Genomic DNA, 17,670 nt, shown 5'->3' with positions numbered 1-17,670 from the left:
CGACTTCTAATCAAGCTGTGGGCCTATGGGGTATCGTCTCAGTTGTGCGACTGGATTCGTGATTTCCTGTCAGGAAGGTCGCAGTTTGTAGTAATAGATGGCAAATCATCGAGTAAAACTGAAATGATATCAGGTGTTCCCCAGGGAAGCGTCCTGGGACCTCTGCTGTTCCTGATCTATATAAATGACCTGGGTGACAATCTGAGCAGTTCTCTTAGGTTGTTCGCAGATGATGCTGTAATTTACCGTCTAGTAAGGTAATCCGAAGACCAGTATCAGTTGCAAAGCGATTTAGAAAAGATTGCTGTATGGTGTGGCAAGTGGCAGTTGATGCTAAATAACAAAAAGTGTGTGGTGATCCACATGAGTTCCAAAAGAAATCTGTTGGTTTTCGATTACTCGATAAATAGTACAATTCTCAAGGCTGTCAATTCAACTAAGTACCTGGGTGTTAAAATTATGAACAACTTCAGTTGGAAAGACCACATAGATAATATTGTGGGGAAGACGAGCCAAAAGTTGCATTTCATTGGCAGGACACTTAGAAGATGCAACAAGTCCACTAAAGAGACAGCTTACACTACACTCGTTCGTCCTCTGTTAGAATATTGCTGCATGGTGTTGGATCCTTACCAGGTGGGATTGATGGAAGACATCGAAAGGGTGAAAAAAAGGGCAGCTCATTTTGTATTATCACGTAATAGGGGAGAGAGTGTGGCAGATATTATGCGCGAGTTGGGATGGAAGTCATTAAAGCAAAGACGTTTTTTGTTGGGGCAAGATCTATTTACAAAATTTCAGTCACCAACTTTCTCTTCTGAATGCGAAAATATTTTGTTGAGCCCAACCTACATAGGTAGGAATGATCATCAAAATAAAATAAGAGGAATCAGAGCTCGAACAGAAAGGTTTAGGTGTTCGTTTTTCCCGCGTGCTGTTCGGGAGTGGATTGGTAGAGAGATAGTATGATTGTGAAACTTCCTGGCAGATTAAAACTGTGTGCCCGACCGAGACTCGGTCCCGAGTTTGAGTCTCAATTGGGCACACAGTTTTAATCTGCTAGGAAGTTTCATATCAGCGCACACTCCGCTGCAGAGTGAAAATCTCATTCCAGTATGATTGTGGTTCGATGAACCCTCTGCCAAGCACTTAAATGTGAATTGCAGAATAATCATGTAGATGTACATGTAGATGTAGACTATACAGTAAGAGGACTTATGTATCAATTTTTATTTTGTAGTCCACTGATATTTTTTTTTTTTTATGCACAATATTGTCCTCTTACAAGGCTAATCATAAAGTTTCAACTATCAGTTCAGAAAATAAAGTTATGTAAGTAATTTCTGGTTTGTTTACAAGTGAATGTCTTCAGACCTGGCACACATCAAAATATCCATGCAAACAGTTCCACAAATCATTTATGAAGTGGATACAGGCTGTGCCATTTTGGTTTGACTCATCTTGTGGTATGAAGATTTTGTTGTGTACCAACACCACAGACATGTACTTGCGTACAAACATAAAAATAATAATTGTGTTAACTTATTTTATGAAGTTCATAACTAAAAATTTATAAATACTGTTCATACTGTCACAGTTTTAACCTTTGGATCTGATGTGGCATGAAAAAAATATTTCAGTAACAAATCAATTAACAGTGAGCCACTGGAGACCAAAGGTTAGTCATATCAAAACAGCAAACCATGTCTATCAGCATCTTAGTTTGTCTGTGGAGTTCAGTCTTATGCTATATATGTTTACCATTGCTTAACCCATGTGGGTATTCTCTTTGTAAATTAATGAGGTATTTACAGAATTTATGTTACCTAAAACTAAATGTGATGCACTATGTTCACATTATGTACTTCACTTTTTTAAGATCTGCATCAGTGGAGAGATGATCTAAGGAACCTACTCAAAAACTGTGGTGGCAGAAGTTTGGAGACAGCTTTTCTGATTACTGAAGCACAAATTAAAGAGGAGGTATTTTTAGGTGACATAGAACTCCTTTTGGATTCTGGTGAAGTTCCAAACATATTCTCTGTTAATGAGAAACAGGAAATCTTGGAGGTAAACTGAGTAACAGTCTCCAATTTCCTTTGAAATTTAATTTTAATTTGCAATGATATGTTTATATTTTCTTGTAGAATATTACTGAAACCTACAACTTTGTTCTTATGGAATACTGTGTTCCTGTAGAACATTTTCAACTTTTAAACACCATTCTTCTTCATTGCCCTACTGTAAAAAGTAATTTTGTGCAAATAATGTTCAGTCATACAATCATTATTTTACTGTCTTACTGGCTCAGTATTTCATATTTTACAAACAATATTGTCTACATCCCATAAAGTGTATGTTTTATTGCAAGTGACACTGAACTTTGTTTCTTAAGTTTTAGTTTTGTATGTAATGATTGGAGCAGGTGCAAAAATTTCAGTAAAGTGATAAAGAAGTAAATACTTTAAGTTATCTAGACAATATTATTCCCAAAACTCAATAATTCATTTCAAGAATTTAGTTATTTTTTAAGAACAGAACTGTCATAGCTCATTTCCGTCATCAGATGCTGCTGATTCTACTGTGCAATCAAGAAGGTACTCCATATGTATATACTTTAGTTTTTTAGTTTCCTACATTTTCTTCAGTATCCGGTGCACTCCCTGATATTTGTAAGCACCCACTATAAGCCCATGGCTAATATATCTGAAGTTCCTCGATTTTCATTGATGTAGCTGGCATTTTGAGTACAGGTATTTACTGTTGAGTTCACTCTGGAGTTTCCAGAGTTTCTATATAATATTTGCTCCTATTGCAGTTGCTGGGAAGAGAGGAATATGAGTGCCGGTCCATTCATGCACTGTTAAGTGCCCTGTTCATAGTCTGGTCCTGTTGCAAGTTTGCAAAATGTGAGAGCTCCAGAGCCTTCCGTATCCCAACCCACCATCCACTCTTCTGTTTCAATAGTAGGCTGAGAGCAGGCTCCTAAGCCCTGCCATATTGGTATCCTACTTCTCTGTTTAAGTTCCCTGCAATTGTGGGTTCTAGAGACTCTTTTATTACACACTCTCAGGTTTGGGATCTGAGCAATAAGCTGATCTTCAAAGTACCTCATATCATGTCATAGTTTCACTCATGCATGATATTTCTGCAAAAAATGGATGAAGGGCAACAGGTTGATTTGATATTCCTACATTTCCAGAAGACATTTGCTATGGTGCCCCACTGCTGATTGTTACTGAGGGTTCGAACATACAGTGCAGGTTACCAGATATGTGAGTAGCTCATAGACTTCTTGAGTAATAGAAGCCTTTACATTGCCCTCGATGGTAAGTGTTCCTCAGAGACAAGGCTATTATCAGGAGTGCCCCAGTGAAGTGTGGTAGGACCACTCTTATTTTCTATATACATAAACGATTTGATGGACAGAGTGAGAATCAATCTGCTGCTGTTTGCTGATGGTGCTGTGTTGCATTGGAGAGATTCATTGTTGAGTGAATGTATGAGGATACAAGATGACTTACTCAAAATTTCTAGTTAGTGTGATGAATGGTAGCTTGTTATGAATGAAAGTCAAGTGCAGATGAGTAGGAAAAACAATCCTGTAATGCACAAATAAAGCATTAGTAGTGTGCTGCTCGACACACTCACATCGATTAAATATCTAGGCATAATGCTGCAAAACTACATGAAATGAAATCAGCATGTAAGGATGGTACTAGCAGATCATTGACTTCAGTTGGTTGGGAGAGTTTTAGGAACATGTTGCCCATTTAGAGGAGACATGCAAGAGGATAGTCTCATGCAAGGAGACTACATATAGAACAGTAATATGACCTATTTGTCAAGTACTGCTTGAGTATCTGTGATCCCCACCAGGTCAGATTAAAGGAAGACATTGAAGTAATTCAGAGGCAGGCTTCTGGATTTGTTGCTGGTAGCTTCGGTCAACTCACATGTATTACAGAAGTCTTTCATGAACTCAAATGGGGATTCTTGGGGAGAATATGATGTTCTTTTCATAAAACACTATTGAGAAAATTAAGAGAAATGGCAATAGAAGTTGACTGCCGAAGGATTCTAATGCACCTGATGTACATTTTGCATAAGGAACAGAAAGATAAGATAATAGAAATTAGTGCTTATACGGAGTCATAAAGACAATGATTTTCCCCTGTTCTGTTTTAGAGTGGAATGGGAAAGTACATGACTATTAGTCGTACAAGGAACCCTCTGACATGAACCATATGGTGGCTTACAGTAGCCTCAATTATATTTGGTGTTCTTAACATCAGGTATTAGTGATGCTAGTTGTCTGTCTGATATAGGCTATGCCACATTTGTACAGTATGCAGCAAATTCCAGATTTTTGTAATCTGAAGTTATCCCTGATATTGCCCACATTACCAGATGCTTGTGCATCAGTGCGGCATACCTGTCACCCTATGCTTCCTCAGTGTACTGTAAATTTTGGTAGACACTGCAACGGCATAAGCCAAATATGACAACCCTTTCACCCTGTGCTTCTTCAGCTTCCTAGAAGTTTTTGTAGCTGCTGCCATAGCATAAGGATTATAGGTGATAGGCTGATAGCTTTGGGCTCCTCTGCTTCTCCATCTTTATTTATTTATTTTAGTTTTTGTTTCATAGGTCACAAGGATGTAGAACATGTCATACTTTTACAATGAATCCATACATATTATTCTTACACACTGGTGTGTACATAGAATAGTTTCAGTTATAAAGACAAATAGTTGTTAACCATGTAATTCATATTAAACGTTTAACATTTTACCATACATTAAACACTCATACAGCATTATACAATTCAAGTAAGAAATAAATACCTGCTTCGAGAAGGTACTGTTTTAGATGTTTTATTAATGTAGTTATCTCAGTAATACTAGATTTGGTGTTGGGTGGCAGAAAATTATTGGCCTTTATGGTGCAGCAGTGAACTCCATTCTGTACTAAGCTGAGGCATTTCAGCTCTCCATGCAAGTCATTCTTATTTTCTGTATTATGGTTGTGATATGCTTTGTTTATTTTGTACAATCTAAAATTATTGGCAAAATAAGAGACAAGAGCAAGAATATACTGTGATGGTATGGTAGGGTACCCAGCTGTTGAATAAACTTTTACATGAAGATGGTCTGCACACATGATTCTCATCCATTGTTTTTGTGTAGCAATGTCTTTTTTTCATCTTAATTTTATTTCATGAGACATGGTCAAGAGGAAATAGCCCAAGTTTGCAGCTTTGCGGGCATCCTTATCACCCACTGAAGCAAATTTTGTTTCACAAGCAAAGGGTGTGTAGAGATCAGTTTGTCGACTATGTGTAGTTCAAAGAATTTGGAGGACTGTAATCTCATTTATCCTTAATCATTACAGTTTGTTTCTATTTCCTTCACCATTACATACTAGACAGCACTGACACATTTCTAAACACAGAAATTCCACAGTCAGGTACTGGAATGTACTGTACAAAGAAGACATAGACCTGCTAGCATGAAATGAATACAGAGCATTAAGTGTCCAAGTATATGCACTGGCTACAAACGATGTAGGGGGCATTTACCAGAAACTGGGACTGTATCAAATACAGAACACATCACAGGGAAGGACCAGACAATACTATATAAGCATGGAATACCCTCTTGATATCTAACCAGCACTGGTAGCATCTGATGATGCTGACCAGCAATCTCACTGAAATATCTGTTGCAAAATATTCACATCTGGTTGTAATGTCAATAAATGATTCACAGCTATAAACCTATGAAAATCTGGGGTTTAAAATAATGCTGTTGATTACATCTACATATTAGCATTAAATATCTCATTTTCATAAGCATGAAAACTCACATTTGTCTAGTGAAATGTAATAAGTATCTTATAAGACTCCTTCGATTAAAATGTTTGAGGATCAACACAATTTACATTATTTCACTATGGGTTACCTGATGAACTGCAATATTGCTAATCTGAATGAGCTTATTAGTCAATAAGAGGAGACATATATACATTGCTCAAAGGCTAAGTATTTTAGGGGTACTGCCACACTACCTATCCAAAGGATGGGGCTCAATCCCAAGTGCATTTACCTTTAGCAGTAAACTATAAATGTAAAAATGCTAGCACCATTTCTAGGACTAAGTATTAAACAACATTTTTTTTGTTTTCTCATAATTCTTTCAACAGGTTTGATTCAACAGATTTGAAGCAGCCTGCTACAATTTATTCTCTTGTATCATTCTCTTCACCTCAGAGCAACACTTACAAATAAAATCCTCAATTATTTCTCTTGCACATTCCAGTCTCTGCCTTTCCCTGCAATTTTAGCCTTGATGACTCTCTCTAGAGCAATGAAGTTATTCCTTAATGTCTTAACACATATTCCATTATCCCACACACTCTTCTAGTTAAACTGTAGAAATCTCTGTAAATGTCAAAGTAAGTTTGTTTAATGGTCAGAGGAAGGCACAGGAATATCATCTTCGGTAATACTGTGCAATCTTTAAAAAGCTCTCTGCACTGAGGATAGCTTTTGCTTACTTATTGGACAAACCATTTTACAGTGTAACTGGAAACAACAACAGGAAAGAATTAAAAAAGTTATGAGAATACTAAAATTTTACCATTGGACTGACTGATATCTATCAAATTGTAATTGATAACCTATTTTCAGGAAGAAACTTATATGTCTTAAGGAGCGTCATAGATTCTCTCTCCGTGTGGGATGCCCTACTCCTTGCAGCAGATTATAACAAATTGAGTGATATGCCAAAACATTTATATAACTCTTTTGAATAAAGAATGAAACTTTCATAATGTTGAATCATTCTTACAGCAAAATGAATTGTACTCAGTGTCCATCTGTAGTAACATTTGAAAATTTGTGCCCGTATCAAGATTTGAACCTGCTTTTTGTAAAGAGACTGCTTACTATTAGGTTATCCAGACACATTTTGTGGTTGGCCAAAATTCTCATTTTTACTGAGAATGTTCCTTCCTACACATTTAACACTTAAATTCAGAGGTTCTCCCATTATATGCCTAGCATCACTGCAGTTAAATGTAGGTGGAGGACTCTGGCATATTACCCCATCAGTTTATAAATACTTGAGATTGTGTTTCATATGTAATTGAAGAGAATCAGTATATCTGGGAAGGAGTGCTGCTGATAAATTTAAGCTTATCACAAATGAATCCATGTTGCTGTTTGAAGCAGTAACTCCCTACCCATTACCCCTGGCCATAAAACTCTATGACTTACAACTTACATTTCTTTTGCTCCCCTGAATGTTGTAATGCAGCAATAGTGAAATCAGTACATTTCTTTTTTATTATTATCACGTAATATTTAATTGTATAACACTGTTTAATTGGGTCACAGTGCAGCATAATTATGATGATAGGTCCCATATAATGGTGTTATGTGTAATTAGCTGTTAATCACTTTGCATCTGTCCATGACTGAACATACAAGATGATTACATGAAACTTACAATAGTTACATAAGTATTCTTAGAAATGCTTAGTAACTCTAGTCCATTCCATTGAATACTTGTGTAATACACTGATCAGCCAGAACTTTATGACTACCTATCAAATAGCCAGCATGTCCACCTTTGGCAAGGAAACAGCAGCCACGCATCATGGAATGGCAGCAATGAGACCTCGGTAGGTCGCTGTAGGGAGTTGGTACCGTATCTATGAGCAAAAGTCGCCTAAATCCCATAAATTCCAGGGAGGGGGCAATGAGCTCTGATGCTATGTTCAATCACATCCCAGATGTGTTCAATTGGCTTCAGGTGTGGCGAGTTGGGTGGCCAGCATATCAATTAGAACTCTCCACTGTGTTCTCTGAACCACTCCATCACATTGACAGCTTTGTGATATAGCACATTATCTTGTTGAAAAATGCCACTGCCATTGAGAAACATTATTGTCATGAAGGAGTGTACATGGTGTGCAACCAGTGTTCAATACTCCTTGGTCTCATGGTGCCTTGCATTAGCTAAACTGGATCTGTAGATGCCTCATGTGACTGTTCCCCAGAGCACGATGTAGCAAGCACCAGCTTGTCTCCGTCCCACAGTACTTGTGTCAAGGAGCTGTTCCCCTGGAAGACTACGGATTCATGCCCTCCCAATTGGCACAATGAAGAAGATATCAAGATTTATCAGACCATGTAACACTCTGCTACTGCACCAGTGTTCAGTGGCAATGATCATGTGCCCATTTCAGTTGTAGTTACTGATGTCATCGTGTTAACATTGGCACATGCAGAATTGTCAGATGCAGAGGCCCATTGTTGTGAGTGTTTGATGCACTGTGTGTTCAGACACACTTGTTCTCTGCCCAGCATTGAATTCTGATTTTAGTTCCACCACAGTTCACTGAATGTCCTATTTTACCAGTCTGCCCAGCCAATGACATCCAACATCTGTAATGAGGAGTGGCCACCCAACCCCACAACATGTGGTCCTGATTTCACCTTCGTTTCACAACATGTTGAAGACATTCACCATAGCACTTCTTGAACACCTGACAAGTTGTGCAGTTTCTGAAATGTTCATGCCTGTCCTCGTACCATCACAATCTGCCCTCAGTCAAACTCAGATAGATTGTGCACTTCCCCCTTTTCTACACATGGACAGCATGCTCTCTGATACTAAATGCACCCTAAATGTGTCTAACTAGCAGTCACTCTTTGACAGTTAATGTTGACAGCAGGTCAGCCATCATGATGTTGTGGCTGATCACTGTGTACCTTTCCCTGAATTTTTACTCTGTTTTGAGCATCCTATGTATCAATTCAATGTATGCTTTGGTGCCTGCTATTTCTGCACTGTCTTCTCTTTTTAAAAGAGAAGTAAAATTAAGAGCCAAAAAATATTATATGTATTTTTGATGAACAAATATCAGTCAATTATTATTTCAACAGAAGGGCCATTGAAGTTATTTGAAAACAAAAACAGCCTGTTACACACTTAAAAAACAAATGGTGTTAATACATATGTGTTTCTGTTACAATGCAAAAACATCACCATACAAACGAAATCTTATTTTGTATTTTATTATATTTCAGCTTGTGCGACTTTCTGCCCAAGGAGGGAATAGCAATCTAGATATCAGTGCACTTTCAGTATTCTCCTTCTTTGTTAATCAGTGTAGGCAGAAATTACACCTCATATTATGCATCAGTCCTGCCAGCTCATCATTTCGCAAGTGGCTACATCTTTATCCTTCAGTTATAAACTGTTGTACAGTTAACTGGTTTCAGGTATGTTTCTTGGAATAGTGCTTTTACTAATGCTTGTGGTTTCCCACTGAGCAGCCTTTTGCTATTAATGAGAATGGGTGGAGTTTCAGTAAGAAAATATATTTCACACTCAAGTTATTAATTCCAGAAATATATGATAATATATACATTCTATAAATGTGCTGAAACTTCTTATTGTTCTATAATATGAAAAGATGAAATTTTTTCTAGAAAAATACAAACAATCATAAAAAGATTAAAAAATATTTCTTTTTGAAACATATTTGCAGATGTACAGTAATGTTTAAACAAAGAAATTGCCCCAAATACACTCCTGGAAATTGAAATAAGAACACCGTGAATTCATTGTCCCAGGAAGGGGAAACTTTATTGACACATTCCTGGGGTCAGATACATCACATGATCACACTGACAGAACCACAGGCACATAGACACAGGCAACAGAGCATGCACAATGTCGGCACTAGTACAGTGTATATCCACCTTTCGCAGCAATGCAGGCTGCTATTCTCCCATGGAGACGATCGTAGAGATGCTGGATGTAGTCCTGTGGAATGGCTTGCCATGCCATTTCCACCTGGCGCCTCAGTTGGACCAGCGTTCGTGCTGGACGTGCAGACCGCGTGAGACGACGCTTCATCCAGTCCCAAACATGCTCAATGGGGGACAGATCCGGAGATCTTGCTGGCCAGGGTAGTTGACTTACACCTTCTAGAGCACGTTGGGTGGCACGGGATACATGCGGACGTGCATTGTCCTGTTGGAACAGCAAGTTCCCATGCCGGTCTAGGAATGGTAGAACGATGGGTTCGATGACGGTTTGGATGTACCGTGCACTATTCAGTGTCCCCTCGACGATCACCAGTGGTGTACGGCCAGTGTAGGAGATCGCTCCCCACACCATGATGCCGGGTGTTGGCCCTGTGTGCCTCGGTCGTATGCAGTCCTGATTGTGGCGCTCACCTGCACGGCGCCAAACACGCATACGACCATCATTGGCACCAAGGCAGAAGCGACTCTCATTGCTGAAGACGACACGTCTCCATTCGTCCCTCCATTCACGCCTGTTGCGACACCACTGGAGGCGGGCTGCACGATGTTGGGGCGTGAGCGGAAGACAGCCTAACGGTGTGCGGGACCGTAGCCCAGCTTCATGGAGACGGTTGCGAATGGTCCTCGCCGATACCCCAGGAGCAACAGTGTCCCTAATTTGCTGGGAAGTGGTGGTGCGGTCCCCTACGGCACTGCGTAGGATCCTACGGTCTTGGCGTGCATCCGTGCGTCGCTGCGGTCCGGTCCCAGGTCGACGGGCACGTGCACCTTCCGCCGACCACTGGCGACAACATCGATGTACTGTGGAGACCTCACGCCCCACGTGTTGAGCAATTCGGCGGTACGTCCACCCGGCCTCCCGCATGCCCACTATATGCCCTCGCTCAAAGTCCGTCAGCTGCACATACGGTTCACATCCACGCTGTCGCGGCATGCTACCAGTGTTAAAGACTGCGATGGAGCTCCGTATGCCACGGCAAACTGGCTGACACTGACGGCGGCGGTGCACAAATGCTGCGCAGCTAGCGCCATTCGACGGCCAACACCGCGGTTCCTGGTGTGTCCGCTGTGCCGTGCGTGTGATCATTGCTTGTACAGCCCTCTCGCAGTGTCCGGAGCAAGTATGGTGGGTCTGACACACCGGTGTCAATGTGTTCTTTTTTCCATTTCCAGGAGTGTATTACATTTCAAAAATACTATGGCAAGAGTGTAATAATATTCTTGCCTTTCTTCAGTATGAAGCTGACAAGAAGAGTAGTTGCTATTTTAGTTCACCCTCCATTATGCTTCAATAGCAAATCTGTTCTCTTAGTCATTATTCTTGAAACAGGATAGTGTAGAATCAACCGTGAGAACGTTGAGATAAAAATGAGTATTCACCAAGGTAGAAACAGTTGAGCAAAACATCTGGAAGTACAAAGGATATTCAGGATCTCAGTACAGGGCAGTGATCAGTGAGCAAATGATTCCTGTTATCATGGGGTGACTAATTCTCCAGGGCTATTTACTTTATCTGTTTTTACTGAGCATTTCAGATAATCAAAAATAGTGTGCACCAACCACACAAAAAATAATTCTTTAAACACATTTGAATAAGTAAAAGATAAAAATAATAGTCTATCCATCTATAATATAACTGTATATGTAAGTTTAAAAAATTTGTTATTTTTGTTGGTATATCTATCTCTTCTTCTTCTTGACAGTGACAGACACATCAGTATTGAAATTTGTTTGTGAGACTAGACTTTTTCAATCTTTATCTCACAGCTGAAATAATTTGTTGGTTATATACAAGTAGTTTAATGTACAAATTAAAACCTCCATTTGTAAGCACCTATAACTCAATAAAAGTCCTCCTTCATCGACTTTCAATGACTAACCACTTTTCCTGCTCCACTCACAAAGAAAGATATTATCAGTGTCTCAGAGCTGAAAGAACTTGGTTGTAAAGATTAGACCAAAAATCTCCATATCTAAAGAGTTATAACTCAAAACAATTCTCCTTTTTCTTATTTCAATGGCCAAGCAATCTGCTCCAGACATACATAAAGGAAGTTATTACTAACATTTCCTCGGTGCATAGAGCTATTCAGCCAGATCTGTAATTTCATATGTAAGAGTTTCATCCACAATAGAGCAGTTTCTCAGGGCATCATATTTTATTTAGTGAGAGAATTATGAATACTACAGCAGTAGAAAATCCTCATAACCATCCCATAGCAATAAAAAAAATATGAAGACAGAATTTGTGATATACTAGGAAATGCTTCCTGTGATATTGAAGGCTGTGATGGTCATTATCATCCCCAATAAAAGGTTTCCAGGTATGTGATCACAATGTCATGTTGTTTTACAAACTTTTGTCCACTGGCGCAAGTGATCATCATTAATATAGTGAATTTACTACTGACCAAGTACCATCTTCAGGTCTTATTTAGTGAACTGGTAATTTCATCCTGCTTCTGGATTCAGTTTATTAAAAATGTATTTAAACATTATTTTCAATTGGGTGTAGGTGTGGAAGGGTGGGGACTGACATCTTTTCTTAATATTAGTTCATATTTTAATTCCTACTGACTGGTATCAGCAAATGAAGGACGAGATGGAGCAGTAATATGCTTCAGTGTCAGCTGCTAGTGGGCATTGCTGGAGCAAAAATATTATGCCACTGTACTAACTTGCCTCTCATTTTACCATAACATCCAATATAAGATAAAAATGAATATCAATAACAGATGTTAAAATCCCCAAAACCGCTCCCGTCGGAGGTTCGAGTCCTCCTTCGGGTACGAATGTGTGTGTGGTGTTCTTAGAAGAAGTTAGTTTAAGTAGTGTGTATGTCTAGGGACTGATGACCTCAGCATTTTGGTCCCACAGGATTTCACACACATTTGAACATTTGAATTCCCAAAAGGAAAAACAAAACCAACAACCAAAAAGAAGAAACTATGGTCCAGAAAAGATAACTAACTCTAAGGAGTTTTCCCTCACAATTGAAGACATGCAAAACCAAAACTGGGATCAAATAAAAGAAAGCCTGATAAGTAAATCTGACAATTAGCTCCCATAACCAATGCCAAAAATATGCATGGTGTATGGATAAATGTGACAGACTCCTTGTGCTCAGAAGAAAAGCATGGCAACAGTGGTAATCACAGAAAAATGAACATAACAGACAGCACTTCTTAAACAAAAGAAAAGAAGTAAGCAAAAATCTCAAAAGAAAAAAGAAAGCCCAAGAAGACCAACTCCTCCTTCAGAGTAATCAATACTTCATCAAAACCAACACAAGGAACTTTTATAAGACTTTAAATCAAAAACTAACGAAATACAAAACACCAATCCTACAACTCCATGAAAATATTGCCCACAACAATAGAAGAATATTTCAGAAACCTAATCAATTGTTTAGAAGCCATAGAAGAATGAAATTTTAGACCACAACAATAACTAACCCTTACTTTGAATCACCCACTGCTGAGGAACCACAGTCTTTTGATTCAAATCTCAAAGACTATAACGCCTCAGAAGAAAACCAGATCACAGCTGAATTTTGGGAAAAAAAGAAAAGGGCCATAGACTCCCTCCAAATCATATTTGAAGAAATCTGGATAAATGAAAGAATCCCAGATGAATGGAAGATGGCTGTCACCCATTCACTCCATAAGATAGGGTTCAAAAAGACAACAATTAGAGGGGGATCTCATTTGTAGACATAACATACAAGGTATTCTCTAGATTCCTACTAAACAGGGCAAAACCCCAATTACATCATAACTTGGAGAATACCAAGCTTGTTTCTGGAAAGGAAGACCCTGTCCATAAAAAATCTGTAAACCTCATGGCATACCAAAAATCGAAGAATGATCATGTGTTATCACTTTCAATGACTTTCAAAAACTATATGACTCAATAGACCAGGAAGCCCTCATCTTCATGCTAAAAGAATTAAACAATTGAAACTCCAGGCTGGAATATCAACAGTTAAGGAATAGGTAGACTGCCACTTCTTGTAAAGGTGACACCTTAATTTGCAGACAGGCAGAACTAAAAGATACTTACACATTAGCTTTTGGCCACAGCCTTCATCAGAAAAATAAACACAAACACATTTATTCACAAAAGTAAGCACACCTCACATACACACAGCCACCATCTCTGGCAACTTGGACACTGGCATTCTGGCCTGAGCTGCCAGAGATAGTGGTCATGTGTGCATGAGGTGTGCTTGAATGTGTGAATGAATGTGTGTGTATTTATTTTTCTGGTGAAGCCCATTGCAGAAAGCTAATGTGTAAGTGTCTTTTAATTACTAAAAGAATTAAACCTAGACAACAAAACCACAAACTTAATCAGATAAACCCTTACAAATACGTACTCCAAGTCAAATTGATGAGAGAACTCTCCAACCACTTTGAGATGTAAATTCTTGTATGGCAAGAAGATGGACTCTCCTCACTGTTATTCAACTGCACAAGTCAATTGGCCTTACACTTCACCAATAATACAATAACAAAAATTCCCTCTTGAGGAATGCAAAAATAAGGCATTACAACACAGTAATCAAACTGGAAGTCCTGTATGCAGCTGAAACACTGTCCATCCCCAAACATGAGCCTATTGAAAAGCTAGAAATCAAAGAAAGGAAGCTTTTAAGAACAATCCTTGATCTCAGATTCCACAACAACCTAATCCACATCAGAAATGAAACCTTTAATAGTCCACCAAAATACTCTGACTCAATAAGGAAAAAGGGAATTTATTTTTATGGACACATTCTCAGAATGAACAAAAATAGATAAACAAAAATGAATTAGACTACTCCAGCAACAAAATACCCAACCAAATTGGTTTAAGAAAATGGTGAAGGTCTTAAGAGAATGCCAAATCAGAGAAAATATGCTTAGAGGAAAGGGAGAGAGAGAGAGAGAGAGAGAGAGAGAGAGAGAGAGAGATAGAGAGACCACAGACAAGAACAAGAGAGAGTAGTTCCAAGTCAAAATGAAAACCAAACAAATGATATAAATCTCTGAAGAAGAAAGTAAAGTAAGGCTGAAAGAATGAAACAATACTGGGCTAATAGGAAGGCATGGGACATTAAAAATTGGTTGATTTAAAGTACTTTAAAGTCAGGTGAAACTAAAAAGAAGGAGAGGAAGAAGAAGAAGAAGAAGCAACCTCAGCATTTTTATGGTGAGTCACACAAGGGAGGTGTACCTTCAGTCATCTGATGCATTTCACCTGGGGCTGTCAGATGACATTAGTCAAGAATTTTGTGTGTCCAACCAGCCAGACAATAATGCAAAAGTGTGTTTTTCTAGCATATTAATATACAGTCACTAAAAAATAAACTCACAGAAATGGAATAATGGTTGGAAGAATTAAATTCCAACGTTTTGCTAGTAAATGAACACTGGTTAATTCATAGTTAACTAGAATTAAGTGTACCTTATTGATACTAACTAGCAACATGTTGCTGTAGAACAAATTTGAAGTGTGGTGGTGTTTCAGTCTTTATCAAAGAAATAAATAATTTAGAATATCAAGTGATAGCTCTAAGCCCTCTATGTATAGAACCAGTTTTTGAAGTTTCAGTGGTAATAATACCAAGTCAAAAACTAATAGGCATATCAGTGTACCACTCTTCTAGTAATAACACAGAATTATTAATAGAAAATCTAGAAAAATTGATAATAATGCTCTTAAAATACAAAAATTACAGAGTTCTGACATTTGGTGGTATTAACATAGATATTACGTATAATACCAAACATGTGAATCACCTATTAGACATATTAAGGTCACTAAACTTATACTGTCTAAATGACAAACCCACCAGGCTCAGGGCTTGCTTAGATAATATAATATGCAACTTTCAGCATGGAAAGTTAGCAGAGCAAAGATAAGCTTCAGAAATGAACACAGCAATATTCGAATACAACCAAACACCTTACATGCACACTTTACAAGTCGTAGCTCAAATAAAAATCTCACCAAAGAAGCAAATAAAATTGTAGTTTTACTTCCATCTTTAGATAGCAGGCACCATGACAAGTTCTGCTGGACTCCTGTATCCTACACACAGGTTAGCAAAGCAATTGCCAAACTTAGAAACTTCTACGGACTTTCAAATCATCTAATAAAAAATACAAAAATAGAAATTCTACTGCCACTAACCAAAATCATCACCCAAATGCTACATGAAGGAATCTTTCCAGATTGCCTAAAAATTACTATTGTAACAACTATCCATGAGAGAGCTGATATAGCATCACCTGAGAAGTATTGTCCCATCTCGTTCATACCAATCATATAGAAAATTATAGAGTATTGTATGCACAAACAGATGAACCAACACTTTGATCAAAATAATTTACTTAGCTACTCACAATATGGTTTCAGATCTCATCTTTCCACTGTCGAAGCAGATGAGACTATTATCAGAAAAATATATGAATCTTTTGAGACTTAGAGAACCTACTGTGCAACTTGTCTAGATTTGAGGGAAGCTCTTCACACTGCCTCCAATAGTATATTTATAAAAGAGGTCCTATATTTTGGAATTCGAGGCAATGCTCTTGACATACTGTAAATGTAGCAAAGGATGCACTAACTGGTTCCTGGCCAATTATTTACAAATTAAGAACAATAATACTGAAGATATTGTTTTCAGTTTAGGTGTCTCCAATGAACAACAAAAAATAATCAAACTATTAGGTTTCTACATAGATCAGAAACTCAGCTGGGTGAGTCATACAGAAAAATTGTGCTCAATACTTTCTACAGTAATTTATCTTCTGTACAAAGTAAGGAATATTGTAAGCAAAACCTTACTAGTATATGCATATTTCACATTTTTTCCATTCCCACCTTACCTATGGAACTCTTCTATGGGGTATTTGCCCCAGCTCAAAAATCATATTCAAGTGGCAAAAAAAGGCTACCAGATGTATAGCAGCACTGACTTCAAGTGAATCCTGTAAACATCACTTCAAAGAGCTCAATATTATGACAGTCCCAAGCCTCTACATGTATAGTTGCCTTCTCAGTGTTAAAGATAATTTAAATAATTAACCTTAAGATGTCTACACATAATCCCAACAAAAAAACTGGACAGTCAATTGATATATCTTACAGTAGACTAGCTGAGATTCACAACAGCCACAAATATCTGGGCCCCAGATTTTTCAGTAGGCTCCCAAAAGCTGCCCATTCTGTTCCCTATAATACATTTAAGAATGTTCTAGCAGATTGGTTTAAGAAGGAAGCATACTTCTCCATAAAAGAGAATGAGGAATCAGATTTAAGTGACATGAAGCTATAATAACTGTCTGGTTACAAGTTTCCTATATATATATAATTTTCACACTATATGTAACAATGTGTTACTTATGTAAATATTGTGAACTTCTTATGTGCATTATGTATCTTAGCTTTATATGTAAATAATCACACCAGTAACACATAAAATATTTGAAGGTGAATAAATTCAAATAAATTTCCAATTTTCATCCCCACCCCCAATTCATGCCACACAATCAAAAAAATTCAGTGACTTACTTGACAAACTGAAACTGGAAATTGGATGAAGTTACACTGACTAAGATCTGAATGCAGCACTGAGTAATAAATATACCTCCTTGGCAAAGGCCACTTGGAACAATGAACAAAACAGTGGCTTGTAAAACAACATGATGACATGGATGCATATCCAGAAAAGTTTTACTGAAGAAAATATAATTCATTGACAGATTTGTAGCATGTAGAATTAAAGTATGATAAAGGGTAGAATAAAAGTAACAGTCTTATCAGCTGTCTACATAATT

The 17,670-nt window shown here is 37.9% G+C and overlaps 1 protein-coding gene across 1 annotated transcript in view; it reads left to right on the top strand.

The window, feature by feature from the left end:
• Positions 1-17,670, top strand: part of LOC126249484 (dynein axonemal heavy chain 7-like) — a 1,193,512-nt gene that overhangs the window by 717,190 nt on the left and 458,652 nt on the right. Inside the window, exons 32-33 of the mRNA XM_049951137.1 lie at positions 1,880-2,070; positions 9,098-9,292. Of these exons, the coding sequence (XP_049807094.1) occupies positions 1,880-2,070; positions 9,098-9,292 (386 nt within the window). The remainder of the gene's footprint in view (positions 1-1,879; positions 2,071-9,097; positions 9,293-17,670) is intronic.

Source organism: Schistocerca nitens, chromosome 3 (assembly GCF_023898315.1).
Source record: "Schistocerca nitens isolate TAMUIC-IGC-003100 chromosome 3, iqSchNite1.1, whole genome shotgun sequence".
In the NCBI taxonomy this organism is placed as follows: Eukaryota; Metazoa; Arthropoda; class Insecta; order Orthoptera; family Acrididae; genus Schistocerca; species Schistocerca nitens.
This window is presented reverse-complemented; position numbering and strand designations above follow the sequence as displayed.